General features: G+C 29.8%; 1 protein-coding gene across 3 annotated transcripts in view; it reads right to left on the bottom strand.

Annotated features, from left to right (window-relative positions):
- TH1 (negative elongation factor complex member TH1) overlaps window positions 1–5,604 on the bottom strand; it is a 22,935-nt gene extending 17,331 nt beyond the window's left edge. For 2 of the 3 annotated variants that reach the window (XM_014422428.3, XM_014422427.3), the window contains exons 1-7: window positions 5,454–5,604; window positions 5,249–5,364; window positions 5,065–5,174; window positions 3,753–3,862; window positions 3,564–3,671; window positions 3,096–3,245; window positions 255–385 (exon numbers count right to left, since the gene is read on the bottom strand). In XM_014422428.3, coding sequence (XP_014277914.1) covers window positions 255–385; window positions 3,096–3,245; window positions 3,564–3,671; window positions 3,753–3,862; window positions 5,065–5,174; window positions 5,249–5,364; window positions 5,454–5,507 — 779 coding nt within the window. In that variant the 5' untranslated portion in view covers window positions 5,508–5,604. Of the gene's footprint in view, window positions 1–254; window positions 386–3,095; window positions 3,246–3,563; window positions 3,672–3,752; window positions 3,863–3,970; window positions 4,070–5,064; window positions 5,175–5,248; window positions 5,365–5,453 lie in introns of those variants that run through there. The other variant, XM_014422429.3, reaches the window with a different exon arrangement.
- Between the last annotated feature and the right edge of the window lie 8,301 nt (window positions 5,605–13,905).

The raw sequence follows: 13,905 nt of genomic DNA, 5'->3' as shown, positions 1-13,905 counted from the left end.
TGTGGTCAAAACATTGGCGCTAATAAATAAGTTTTTATAACTTATTTGTGTTATTCTCTAGCCGCACCCCCAACCATCTTCTCCTCATATTTATTTACAATTAAAAAAAAAAAAAGGTTGTAAGTTATTTTAAATATATAAATTACTTTTAATTTTAATTTAAATAGATAGTTTAAAGATATAACAAGAATAATAGTATAAAATAAATGAACTCAACTATAAAGTGAAATGAAAAAAAAAAATGATGTACTCACTGAGATTGGGCACATTTAGTGATTTCTTGAGCTAATCTCTTCATTATGGAACCTCCTTTGCTCTCTTTTGAAAGTACATGAAGTAAGACTTGAGAATAAACATAGGTGTGCTGACCATGGCAGACCATTTTCTGAAATTTAAAAGATTTAATAAATTGTTAACAGAATAAAAAGGAAATAAATTTAAAGCTAAAGCCATTTTTTCTAACCAAAGGAAAAAAAAAACTTTGTGATATTGAGAAAACTACAAAGGGAAGCTAGAAATTAACAGCCCAGAATTTTGAACATTTGTAACGTTTACGATGTTGATCTAGCTCCATTTATAGAGTCAGGCTGATCTCAATCAAACAGCAAAATATCTTGTCTTTGTACCAGAAAAAATTATTGTGGTGTTATTAAAGAGTAATGTGTTAACATAAAATTTTATCTTGAACATTTTTGGTCTTTTTGAAGTAAATTCTCAAAATGTTTTATTATGATATATCAATGAGACTTACAGTATAACAAACATTTGGTCAAGATATAAACCACCATCCTGAGAGATGACTAGCGACTATGAGGATGTATTGAGCAAAAAGTTACTTTTTAAAATAAGAAGGCAGTAATCCCTCTCCCCCTTCCATTTATTATTGGACTCTTAGAAAGACAACAAAGGTTGCCCTAAAGCTACATATTTGTTATGATCTCCCAATTTTCAACAACCTTAACACTGACTGCAGAGGTTCCTCTGGAAACTCAGGTAAAAACACATTTTTTTTGGTGATATTTTCTTTTATTTCAAATCAAATAAGTTTTATATAAAGTATATGAAAAGATGGTTGAGGGTGCTGTCAGACAATAACACAAATAAGTTATAAAAACTTATTTATTAGTGCTAATGTTTTGACCAGAATTTCTAGCCTTCATCAGGGCTAAGAACAGAATACATGATAACAACCAGTGAATAAAGGATGTATAGAATGATTAAAGTAAATAATTGTACAGAATGATAATAGATAAAAATAAAGCAATGAAATGGGGGAAATAAAATGTACATATAGGTAATTAAATATGTAAGTAAAATAACATAATGAAATATGTAAGCCAAATATTTCAATAAAGAAACAAAATAAAGTTATATATAAAGTTGAGTATGACATGGAAGTATTTCGAAAATATGACAAAAATTTATATGGTTAAAAAAACTAATAATGTGGGTAAAGAAAAATAAGAAAAGAATAGAGAAGGAGAAGGGGGTAAAAGAAAGATACGAAAACACAGAATAAAATATAACAAACCTGGCTTAGAAGACGTCGGACAATGTTAAAAGAGATGAAAAAACTACTGGCAGATGAAGTATACGTAACAAGTTACTTTGAAGAAAGAATAATTAATGATAATAAGAATTTTAAAAGGAAATGTATAAAAGGGTGATGACAAATGATTTAAAAATTATTAAAGAATAGTTTATAAACTATAAGGAAAAAAAAAGGTAAACATTGTTACTGTTTTAATAAATTAACTATTTGGGAATATGTTAAAGATAAATTCTGTTAGTTGGTTTTTAAATTGACGGAAAAAGGTTCAAGTTGGATATAGAAGCTTTCAGAGATTAGCCTATCGTCATGGTTATGAACTGTGGCAATTATAGATGTATTATCAAAATTAAAGGAATGGTTCAATGATATAGAATGTTCTGAAAGTTTTGAGACAGAATGAGTATGTGAGGAAACAGAGTATTTTGATATAATTATAATAATAATAAATAAAAAAGTAATAATTTTATTTCATTGATTATGTTATTTTACTTACATATTTAATTACCTATATATACATTTTATTTCTCACTTCTTTCATTACTTTATTTTTATCGTTTTTCATTCTGAACAAATATTTACTTTATTATCATTCTATACATCCTTTATTTATTGGTGTTATAATGTTTTTTGTTCTTAGCCATGATGAAGGCTAGAAATTGTGGTCAAAACATTGGCGCTAATAAATAAGTTTTTATAACTTATTTGTGTTATTCTCTAGCCGCACCCCCAACCATCTTCTCCTCATATTTATTATCCACAGTCAACTATCTTCTCATCATTATAAAGTATAAAATGTAATTAGCCAAATAAAGTTTAAAAACCCGTTTTTTAACCATGACGACACGTCATCACTCGCTTATGCCACTGAATTCATTTATACAATCAACTAAAAAAATCTTTTGAAAATGCAAAAAATGTTACTGTGTGTAAAACAAAATAATACATAAGTAAATAAATTTATATACTTTAAAAAATAAATTTGATAAAAAAGTTTTGAAGGAGTGTAAAAATCCTTCAATGCGGCAGAACCCAGAATGACAGTAGCTGGTGGAAACTAGGACAGTACATGACAGACACAGTTTAGGACAATCTAAGGTGAAATGGAGGTGCTGGAGCTCTTCCCATCACTCTGAACACAAGTTAGAAAAGTGACCTCCCTTGAAGATAGCTTATCGTCATACGTGTTCACAAGCCACCAAGGCCAGAGAATAATACATCGTCAACTGCGGTCATAGAGAAGAACCCCAAATACTTTTAGCAGATAGCTCTAACATTAAATTAATTTTTTTTTTTTTGGTATTGAAAAGGTTTAATTCAATCATTGCTAGAGAGTTACATGATGTTGAATCAATTAACTTGGTTCAAAATAGACTGAACCAAAGCCCCCCTTCTTCTTTTAAACAGTAATTACAAAGCGAACATAAGAATAACAAAAACAATATCAAATTAATAATTCGCTCTCAAATTAAAATTTGTAGTTCGAACTAGGAAAACACCATTTCCTAGCCAATAAAATTATATTCCAATATTTAATGAAACTTACGGCACACTCTTCAATACTCTTTTGCCAGTCATCAGTTGTATTTAAAAATCCTGATATTGCTGTTTTTAGAACTCTCGAAAATACTTCAATTTGTTGAGCAGCAGTAGAAATACTAGTTATTTCTCCTTGAAAGCCAGCATCAGATATCAGCTACAAATAATAAAATATTTCTTACATTAACAAAATTAAAATAATAAGAGTAAGTAAGTTGAAGAAAGTGAAAAACTATGAAATATATTTAGATCAATTTCAAATATTTGGTAGTTGGTTTAGATTCAGGTTGTACTTTCCCACCATTGGGTCACAGTTGAAAATATGATGGATTTTTCAAAATTAGCGGATCTCTTAACTCTTCCACCATGGGGGTCTTTAAGACGATACTTGCTGAGCAAGATACAAGTATAGGTCTCTATTGAGACGTAAATATATTCATCATATATAATATAATATTATTACTTAAAAAGGTACCTTTATTGTAAAATTTAGCATCAAACAATCAGGATATTCTTCTGCTAAACGGTAAATAAGAGATCTCCATGTTGGATGATCGATCATTTCTGTAAGCCAAGCTGGAGTCTAAAAATAAGAATTAATACAATCAAAATATGAATTTTAAACATTAAAAACAAAAATTCAACTAGATATTCATAAACCAACTTCTCCTTCTTCAGTAAAAATTGTATCAGCCTTCTTAGGATCAAATGTTTTCAATATCATTTCCTTTAAATGATTTTCCACCATAGCTTGGACAGTTTGAACTTTCACACCTTAAAAATAAAACAATCAGAAAATTAATTTTTTAAAAATCTTAATTATGAAGATATTCTGAAACATTAAATATGAAAGTATTAGATATAAGTATATAGGTATTATACTTCTTGGTTTCTAAGGTTGGGAGGTCCTAGGATAGATTTAAATATGAATAATTTTCAGTCCAGTTTGGATGAAGTATTAGGTAGAGGTAAGTGATAAATAGATAAAATAAAGTGTTGAGAATGCTGACATACCAGGAAAAAACTGACAGGGAAAACTTGGTTAAGAGGAATGTAACTAGATTTTTTTTTTTTTTTATTAATTATTTGCAGTATGAATTCAATTCAGAAGACCACAGAGTCTAGGATCCAGAGTCACTTCAATGAATTTCCTTTATACATTGTTCAATCAAGGAAAATTTAATATTATTAAAAATGTAAAAAAAATCTAGAACAAAACTATACTATGAAAAAAAATTAATACACAGTACTATAAAATATGGATCTATCAAAATTTTCTAAGATTCAATATAGGATTAACTCTGAGTAATGAAATAGGTCATCATTCAGGTAAGATTCAATACAACAAGTATTTAATGCTATCGAGGAGATTTTTTAAACTATTTTATTGAATCCATTTTAATAATCTGGTTAGTTGTTCACATCTTATATTACAAACAATTGATTGCAAATGGTAATAGATGAGGTGTATAAATATATTAAAATGAAAAATTAATATTAATTTTTAAACATATTTCTTTAAACTAAAAATACAAGATTTCTGGCTTCTTGAATTTTTTCAAATTTAAAGAAAGAAAAATAAATGTGACAGGCAATTAGTAAACAACTAAAGTTATAGAAATACAATATTTTTCTTGGTAAACAGTGGAATAATATAAAACAAATCAAATATATGTTTATACAGGTCACCTCAGAAACTCATGCTCATCAATAAGTTCTCTTAAGCTTGTAATATTAAAAATATTTGTGTTCTGTTTGAAGATATTTTAAAATTTTAATTCTTAACATACAAAAAACTTGAAGAAAATTATAAAAGTTATGAAAGCATAGCATATAATGAACAAAAATACATTCAAGCAATTCATACACTAGACTGTAGCCCGTGTCATAGTTTTCAATTTCGTTTTGAAATAAGTACGAGGCACCTTATAACTTAAAAAATAAAAAATTATACATTATAAAAAAGATAAACCAACCTCCAAGAATAAGCCACTCAGCAACAAGATTTGCCATTTGGGCAACAGCTTTATAATTATGAGACAACAGCTCAATGACTTGTTCAGGGTTCCCTCCGGCTTGAAAGTATCTGAAAAAATGAAGTTAATATGAGGATCCAATAATATTGAAAATATAAATGTTCTGAATAGAATAACATTTAACCTCTTTAATTGAGAAAAGATTCCAGGTTCCATAATGTAGTCGGGAGTACTAAACTTTTCCAAACATTCCCTCAAAACTTCTTGGGGATTATCCATAGCCTCCTCACCAGCATCTGACTGTAATGTGAAAACATACTCAGGGATAATCACAATAACATTAAATAAAATATTGTTGGTATAAAATTTATGAATTGAATAAAACTCACATCATCTCCCATTTCTCCATCCCATGGCCTATCATCATCATAATCGTCATCCATTTTATACTAAATAAAAAGAATTAGAAATGTTACTAACAACAAACGTGACTTATTAACTGAAAGAACTTAAGTAAGTTTATAAACAGAAGTATTTAGAACTGTTATACTGTGAGGTTAAACTATCGATACTTTAAAGAGATTCAGTAGTATTAAGCCAAAGAGGTCATAAGGGTGAGAAATCAAATCATGCAAAAATAACAGAAAATATATATACTTTCATTAGGAATTCAATTTTATTAATTAAAATGCAAGAAAGAAGAGCGTCTTTATTGGAGTAATTTTAGAAAAGTAATACTAAGAGATATTATAAATATTGATCATATCCGATTTATGTTCACTTCTTAATTAAGATAAGGGTATTCAGGCATGAAATGAAGAGAATTCCTATATTCAGAATTGAAAATTTTAATTGGAATTTTACTTTGTAGACATGAAGAAACTATATTGATTTTATGTCTATTCACCTCTTTTTGTTGACCCTCTATCTAACCATTTCTGACACACCGGCAATCATGCAGATTTAGAAATTATTCTAACCAGTGTGGAAAGGTCAAGTTTTCATTCCGTGGGACTGTCACGAAATGGAAGTCAATCCAACCAGCGTGGAATCGACCGGGCTTCATATTGATCCATTGGGAGGACTGTAGGACATTTAATAATATATCCACTTCTACTTATCCCAGAAATTATTGAACAAAATGGTAGAGTACATAAAAGTTTTTACGAAAATCCATTAGAATCACTTAATCTGCAATGCTTTTGTAAATTTATTATTATTTATGTATAAAAACATGAAATATATTTTCGTGATATCCATAAAGTAGGTAACAAATTTAGGAAAACATTTTCTAGGAAATTCTTAATTTCTAAACATCATTCTATGTCAGAACGTTTCAAATGTAGAAGTTTGTGAGAATAGTTTCACTTAATCATGTAATCTTTTTTTGAGAAGTAGCGTAAAGGTCTAATATTTTTCTTTCTCTTTCTGTGTGATTCTAGTCACTGGAAATGTCTTGTAACTTTTTAAAAATATAGAAGAATAAAAAACATGCTTTAATCAGTTTTATTTGTTCCATTTTTTTTTACTACCAATCAAACTCATCTTCATTACGCTCTATGAATGATTCCGGTTTTGTCTGTGAATTCCTCAAAAAAACTTATAATGCATAAGTTGAATGCATTATATAAAAATGCATAACGTTGAGGGCATGAAAAACATCGAATATTGTTCTGGTTGAGCAAATTTTTATTGTTCTCCATCAATCAGTCTACTGTTATCCTCGCTGAAGTCCAGTGTGAGATTAAAATACCACAAAATTTCCAACACTTCCCACGTTAAAATATCTAGCATATAAGTGGCATTAGAAATCCAAAGAAATCAGTCTGTAAATATTGGGGAAACAGTATCTAAAACTGATACTGACATACAGAAACTGATAATTCATGTATATATATCTAGTGTATTAGTGGGATTAGAAATCCAAGGAAATCAGTCTGTAAATGTTGGGGAAACAGTATCTAAAACTGATACTGACATACAGAAACTGATAATTCATGTATATATATCTAGTGTATTAGTAGGATTAGAAATCCAAGGAAATCAGTCTGTAAATGTTGGGGAAACAGTATCTAAAACTGATACTGACATACAGAAACTGATAATTCATGTATATATATCTAGTGTATTAGTAGGATTAGAAATCCAAGGAAATCAGTATGTAAATATTGGGGAAACTATCTAAAACTGATATTGACATACAGAAACTGTTAATTCATATAAAGCATGCTTAAAAAAGACTGACATGCTATTTCCTAAAAAATAATAGTTTGGCTTACTTTACTCCAAGCTTCTTTTAGATTTTGTATGTATATATATATTTGCGTAGAATAAGAAAAAAATATTAAATGAGTTTTAATGTATAAAAAAAAATTATATCTTGGTTCTAACATATTCATGTAGTTGAGCTTTTGACATTTCGTGCAGTTTATAGAAACCTCAACCACTCCTAAGTTCCGTGTTGAGTGGTGGAGTCATATAAAAGTTACTGAAATTTTTGTGATTTTAGAATACGGAGGAAGGCCTCTAGTAAGCCGAAAATGTTCAGAAAAATGTTTTCTATGGAAATTTGTGTACATACCCTCAACGTAGGAAACTTAAGAAAAACAACTTGAATTTTCGGAGTTTACCTTGGCTTATCACGTTGAATATTATGAACAAATAAATTAAACAAAAAGTTCTTTTACTCTTTTATTTACAACTGAATTTAAAAAAAATCTATTTATTCTTTCTGGTAATTGATGTCTTATTTTATGTTTATAATGATTAGTGAAGTAGCTACGTTACATCGACAATCAGTCTAACATTCGATATTTCAATGTGGGGTCCGAATAATTTAAATATGGGATCAAACAAAGGAACATTTCTACGCGAATTAAATTTGTGTTGGATTTGATTCTGACATTTGTTCAATTGTATCAAAACACCTTAAACCTTCCTGTGCACAGTAAGAATCTTTCCGAATAAAATAGAATTGGGTGGGAAAAACAATGTTTTCATATTTTACCGGACGAAAATAATGAACGACTGTAACAACTTGCAATTTTCTTCCGTCCGGTAAAGTTCGTGAGGTGTGGAAGGTGATTTGTTTTATTGTTTCTTTGATTTGTTTATTTATTTATTTACATACTATTTTTCAATGTAATTACATATTTGAGTACACGAAGTTGCGGAACAAATTGTCATTCATATATTCCCGTTCTTTTACATATTTTTTATTTGAAAGTTATGTAAATATAAATTTCAATAAGTTTTGTATAACCTGTAAATTTTTAGACTGGTAATGGCAGTTTTTTTAAAATGTTACCTAATTACTTATAACTTTTGCAAAACAAAGAATTTGATTAAAATTATGTTTTTATTTAAATTGCTCAATTTTTTTTTATCATTTGTGTTTTTTTCTTTGATGTGCTGGAACGATGTTTATTTTATATCTTCTAATTTTTTTGTTATTTATTTTTCTAGATTTTTTATTCTCACTAAATTTTATTATAAATCATCAAACATTCAGTTTACTTACTGGTTTTGGAATTCGCTTTTACAATTAATAATGGAAGTTACCCTGGAAAAATTCGTTATTCAAATCAGAGAAATTCTTGATATTTAGGTCAAATTTGAAGAAAATTTAGGGATAAGTGTATTTTGGATTCAGTCAACAATTTTTGCTAACCCATTTCCGGGTGCGGCTTAATTTCACATTGGCTCATCCGGTAGATGCTCTGAAACGATAAATCATTAATTAACTTGAAAATGTAGGCAATCTCTAGAAAAAAATCAAGAAAATGCAACATTGTACATATACTTGTAAATATATTAATAATATAATCGGAATACGTTTGTAATTTTAAGATAACAAAAGTTTCTGAGAATACTTTAAAAATGAAATGCACAAATTTCTCAAAATACACTTATCAAATCACTTTTATTTGGTAAAGATAGCAAAAATGAGTTTTACTAATTTTTAAATAGTTATGTTTTTAACAAAGTACAACTTATCTCAATGATATAATATTTTTTCACATACGTATAGTTACCATGATTCATTTAATAGCCAACAAATATAGTTAATGACTACAAGTTCTAGGGAAACACCATTAAATCTTCGGGTACCTGTTTCAAAACCTGTGACACGTGGATTATTTTGGAATCAGATTAGAAATTGTTATCTCGTTTCTTCCTCAGGAGGCTAATTTTATATGTGACAGCCAATGATTCATTGAGGAAGTATCATTAATCCTGGCAATAATAATAAAAAACAAATTTACATTAGTTGATGTAACTGCAGCGGCGGTACAGAGGGGCGGGGGCAAAAGAGATCGGATCGCTTCTTAGTCTCGCTCCGGGTTTTGTTCTGTTCGGTTCTGTGATCCTCTCTACTCGTTCTTTCGACATGTATCCCAGGGTTGAGTAAGTAATCCGTATTATTATTTATTATTAAATTAGTTTATCGTTATTATTATTATTTAAGGATATGGTGAATGTCGAAATCGGAACCTTTCGCTCGATGTCATAACTGTTGTCCTTGAAACTGGGAAAGTACAGCATTCACAATGGCTCAAAAACATTTTCAGTTTTTGATGTTATTTTAACTTGAGCTTATATATTTAGCAGTTTTTTTGTATTAATACAACTTTGCCGATTTGTTTCAATTATAAATTGATTAAATCATGAATTTCTTCATATTTTATGATTTATTAAAGGAGTTAAAAAACAAACTGTTATCAAATAATATACTGAAAAGTGAATATTTCCCACGAATCTTATTTCTGGTTTAAGTCCACAAGCCTGTTGCTCTAGAATTGTATTGGTGTCAATGGGGCATATTTTTTTATTAATTGATTATTTGTAATCGTAATTTTGTTTTGTTTGTTGGAGGTTCAGCGGGTTCTGTTTTAGTTATACTTAAAGCATAATATAGTATAGTTATTTCATGTCCATGCATGCATATGCCGTGCACTTGAATACACTGTTTCGTGAATTCTTGCATAAAACTCAATGATAACGCACTTGAGCTAAGAGAAAGGTGAAGATTAATTCATGGTAACGGGTCTTATCTGCAATAACTAGAATCATCGAAATCATTTTATCTTAAATCTTTTGAAGTGATATAAATTGCAACACGTTGATGACCTGTGCTAATAATTGACTATCAGGTGTTTCGAAAATAATCGATTTCTGAATTGTAACTAATAAATGTTCATGTAGTTGAATTAATAATAATATTTCTAAAATTTTGTGAACTGTAAAATATACGACCTTTCGTTGAAGCTTCTAAATTTTACTTTGATGATGACCTATAAGGGGCCAAAGGGACGAATATCACATAAGTGACCTGTTTTACTTATATATTCTGTATTTATATATTAATAATATCAGAATAACTCTCAAGGTAGTGTTTTATATTAAAAAATAATACCATCATCTTCATTTAACTGCAGTAAACTTAGGTATTATTTATTATGAACTCAAAACTTAATTTGTTTTCATAAATTAAAAAATGTATGTTTAATTTTTTTTTATTATTATTAAATTTATTTATTGATATTTACAACTGTACATTACGTAAATCATAATGGTGTGGTACAAGGATGTAGAGAAACTACCCAAGGGTAGCACTCTAAAATTTAATTTTTTAATTATAAAAAAACCTTTAATTGATATATCTATTATTCCATCACCCCTACTCATTCCAAACCCTATCAAATCCTTTTCTGTAAATTTTCTGAAATGTTAAAAAAATTTATTCTAAGGTATGTAAAAATAAATTATTCAATTTTTCTTAACTGTTAAAAATCTTCAGAAATAGATTTGATAATTGAATGAGATGCCTACCAGAATACGCATCTGGGTTCTACTCCTGTTTAAACTTAAGGGAAATTTTATTTTAATATTTTTAATAGCTACGTCCAAGTATTTCTTAGAAGAATAAAAAAGTTATTTAAAATATATTCGTTCTGAGAAAAGTAACTACTTAACACCTCTTATCATGTATTAAGTTCCAAAAAAAGTAGATAAATTGCGACGAACTGATAAATTTAAAAATTTTAAAGGGCTTTAGAAGATTAATGAGTATTTCATATTATTGGAAAATACCGATGACGATATGGCATATTATCAGCTGATAACTAACTGGATTTCATCTCATTGAAAACAAATTAGTTCTTAACACAAATTAGCAAATAGAAGTATTACATTAAAAATAGAAACAAGTTATTTTTGTTCAAATTGTATTCCATATTTAATTTGGGATAGAATTTTAATGTAATTAAATATGCCAATATGTATTAATTGTAAAACAAATATTTGGACTATGTAAAAAATAAAATTATTTAATTTATACATAGAAAAGAACTATCCCCTCATGATTATGGAAAACAGATAGGAACTCGTCCATTTTGAAATTTTTAATCGTAATGTCATATCGATGCTTAGTACAACTCGATCAACATCTTCATTGCCTTTCCAGTTATGATTTCGTTATTCAAAATGTCTTTAGATTTTTGATTTGTCATAATGACAGCTTTTGGTTCCATCTGGATTCCATTTCCTATTTCCACTGAGGTGTTTTATAAATTCTATGTTTTTAATAGAGGTATGATCTGTATTTCAAGTTGAGGGATTGTGATTACGATGGAAGTTTACTTGCTAGAGATATAAGGCAGATTATTTTTTCAAAATTTTATTTCTCAACTATTCCTGAGTTCGAGAGGCAGTTGCAGCTGACTCACTATCTCAGCTATGATTCAACATCCTTTAATTTGTCACATCCCTTAGTTATTTTTGGTGTAGAATTCAGCAGCTTCCAATTTCTCTATGTTGTGAACATTGACTGTGGAGGTAGGGTCAATTCAGGGTAATTTTTCTCGAAAATTTGTTCTCGGCTTTAAGGCTTTTAAAATAACCTTCATAAAAGATGAAATCAACCAATCTATCCCTGAAAATTCAGGCCCAACAACTTAAGAAACAGAATAGTGTGCGTAAAACATGCAACATGATAAATTTTAAGATGAAATACTTATAGGGAATTTTCTGCATTGTCATATACGGATCACTATCTGACAAGAACGGGAATACATTTTCATGGTGTTCACCATTTGGCAAAAGAAAACTCACGGAGTCGTTAATTCAAACATGATTGCTTAGTAACATTTTTTCAACTTCAGCAGTTTAGAACATTGGCTTTTAAGGGGAGTCTGAGAAGAGTGTACAACCATGATATTTACATTTTATCGGGCTTCAATATTTTTTTGGCATCATCTAAAATACATAGGCCCACTCTTTTTTTTTTTAGTTGAAAAAATAATACTCCAGAAATCGTGCTTTAAAATCGTATACCTGGAGATAAAGGGGATGTCCTTGAATGTTCCAACCACCGTGAAGTTTTTGTACTTTTACTTACAAGATCTTCTCAAGATTACAGTTCGAGAGATTTCGATACTTTGTCTAAAACGAAATATGTTGTTATCAAACAGGATTTATGCGAGGGAAATAGATCATTGATCAGATGTTCTCTCTTAGAATTTAATTAGTGAGGGAGTTTGAGATCAGCACTCTCCCCTTATTTGTAGATTTCAAGACTGCCTGTTACAGTGTTTCTAGAAAGGAACTCTACGATGCTATGCTAGAGTTAGAATTTCCACCGAAACTTGTGCGCCTGATCTTCACTGTTAGGAAGTACATCCGAGAGATTTTGTATTCATTAGGGATTCAGACAGGGAGACTGCTTAGCATACCTTCCTTTTAAATTCAACCTGGAGTGTGCAGTGCGTAGATCCAGAATCCAGGTGGGTGGGAAGGTATTTAACAGGTCAGCTGTGACCCTAGCCTTTGCTGATGACATAGATGTGATTGGGAGGACTTTTGGAATGATGAAGGACGCCTTTCTTAACCTAAAAAGGGAAACAGCAAGAATGGGACAATTAAACGAAATAAATGTATGCCAACCCCATTTTGATGAAAGATTGAGAACATTGCTCATCACGTTTTCGAGAAAGTAGAAGAATTTCTCTGTCTGCGAACTCAGGTGGCCTATGGATCTGATTGTTGGAAATTCCATAGAAGTCAGGAACTGGCTCTTTCCAGGAACGCTGATTATTCGTAGAATCTATTGAGCGATGTGTAATGATGGAGTTTGGAGACAGAGCACTAAAGCCGAGCTGATGGCTCTTTACAATGGTGCTGACATTATCACCGTCATTAAGATAAGGCGACTACGGAGAGTGGGACATATGGCGAGGATGGCCGAGGACCAAGTCCTGAGGATGATACCTGATGAAAGGTTAAAGAGTTGGGAGACCTAGCCTTCGTTGGGTTCAGCGTGTGTGGCAAATGACGCTCGATCCATTCTGGGCATTCGGAACTAGAAAGCAGTCAGTACAGCAGACACTTCAATTGGTGGTGGAAGTAGAATGCGGCCTTGCTCCCTCATGAGGTGTAGTTAAGAAGAAGAGAAGGAAAACATAAGAAAAATATGTTTATATCTTTGTCAGTAAAAGTATGTATTTGCATGAAAGTCCTTGTTCTATGAATCATTATGAAATCTTAAAAACGAATTAAGGACCTATGGTTCATTCAATTATTTGATACCATAACTTCAATTTCATTAAATTGAAATCTTAATAAAAAACTCATTGGTGTTGGTAAATACAATCCCTTTCTCTAATTCTCACGGAACGGACATCAAAACATCAGATAAGTATTTCATCGTATACCTTTAACTACCAACGGTAGAAAAGGCAGTATCAAATCTGAATTATGTAACTATACATAATCCAATTTATTAATTCAATTCTTTTTTTGGGGGATCGGAAATTTCTGACTTTGTTAGTAATAGAATCGGGT

Source organism: Halyomorpha halys, unplaced genomic scaffold, assembly GCF_000696795.3.
Source record: "Halyomorpha halys isolate HHAL.00 unplaced genomic scaffold, Hhal_1.1 Scaffold372.1, whole genome shotgun sequence".
In the NCBI taxonomy this organism is placed as follows: Eukaryota; Metazoa; Arthropoda; class Insecta; order Hemiptera; family Pentatomidae; genus Halyomorpha; species Halyomorpha halys.
Note: the sequence above shows the minus strand (reverse complement) of the source record. Positions and strands in the feature narration are given on the sequence as shown.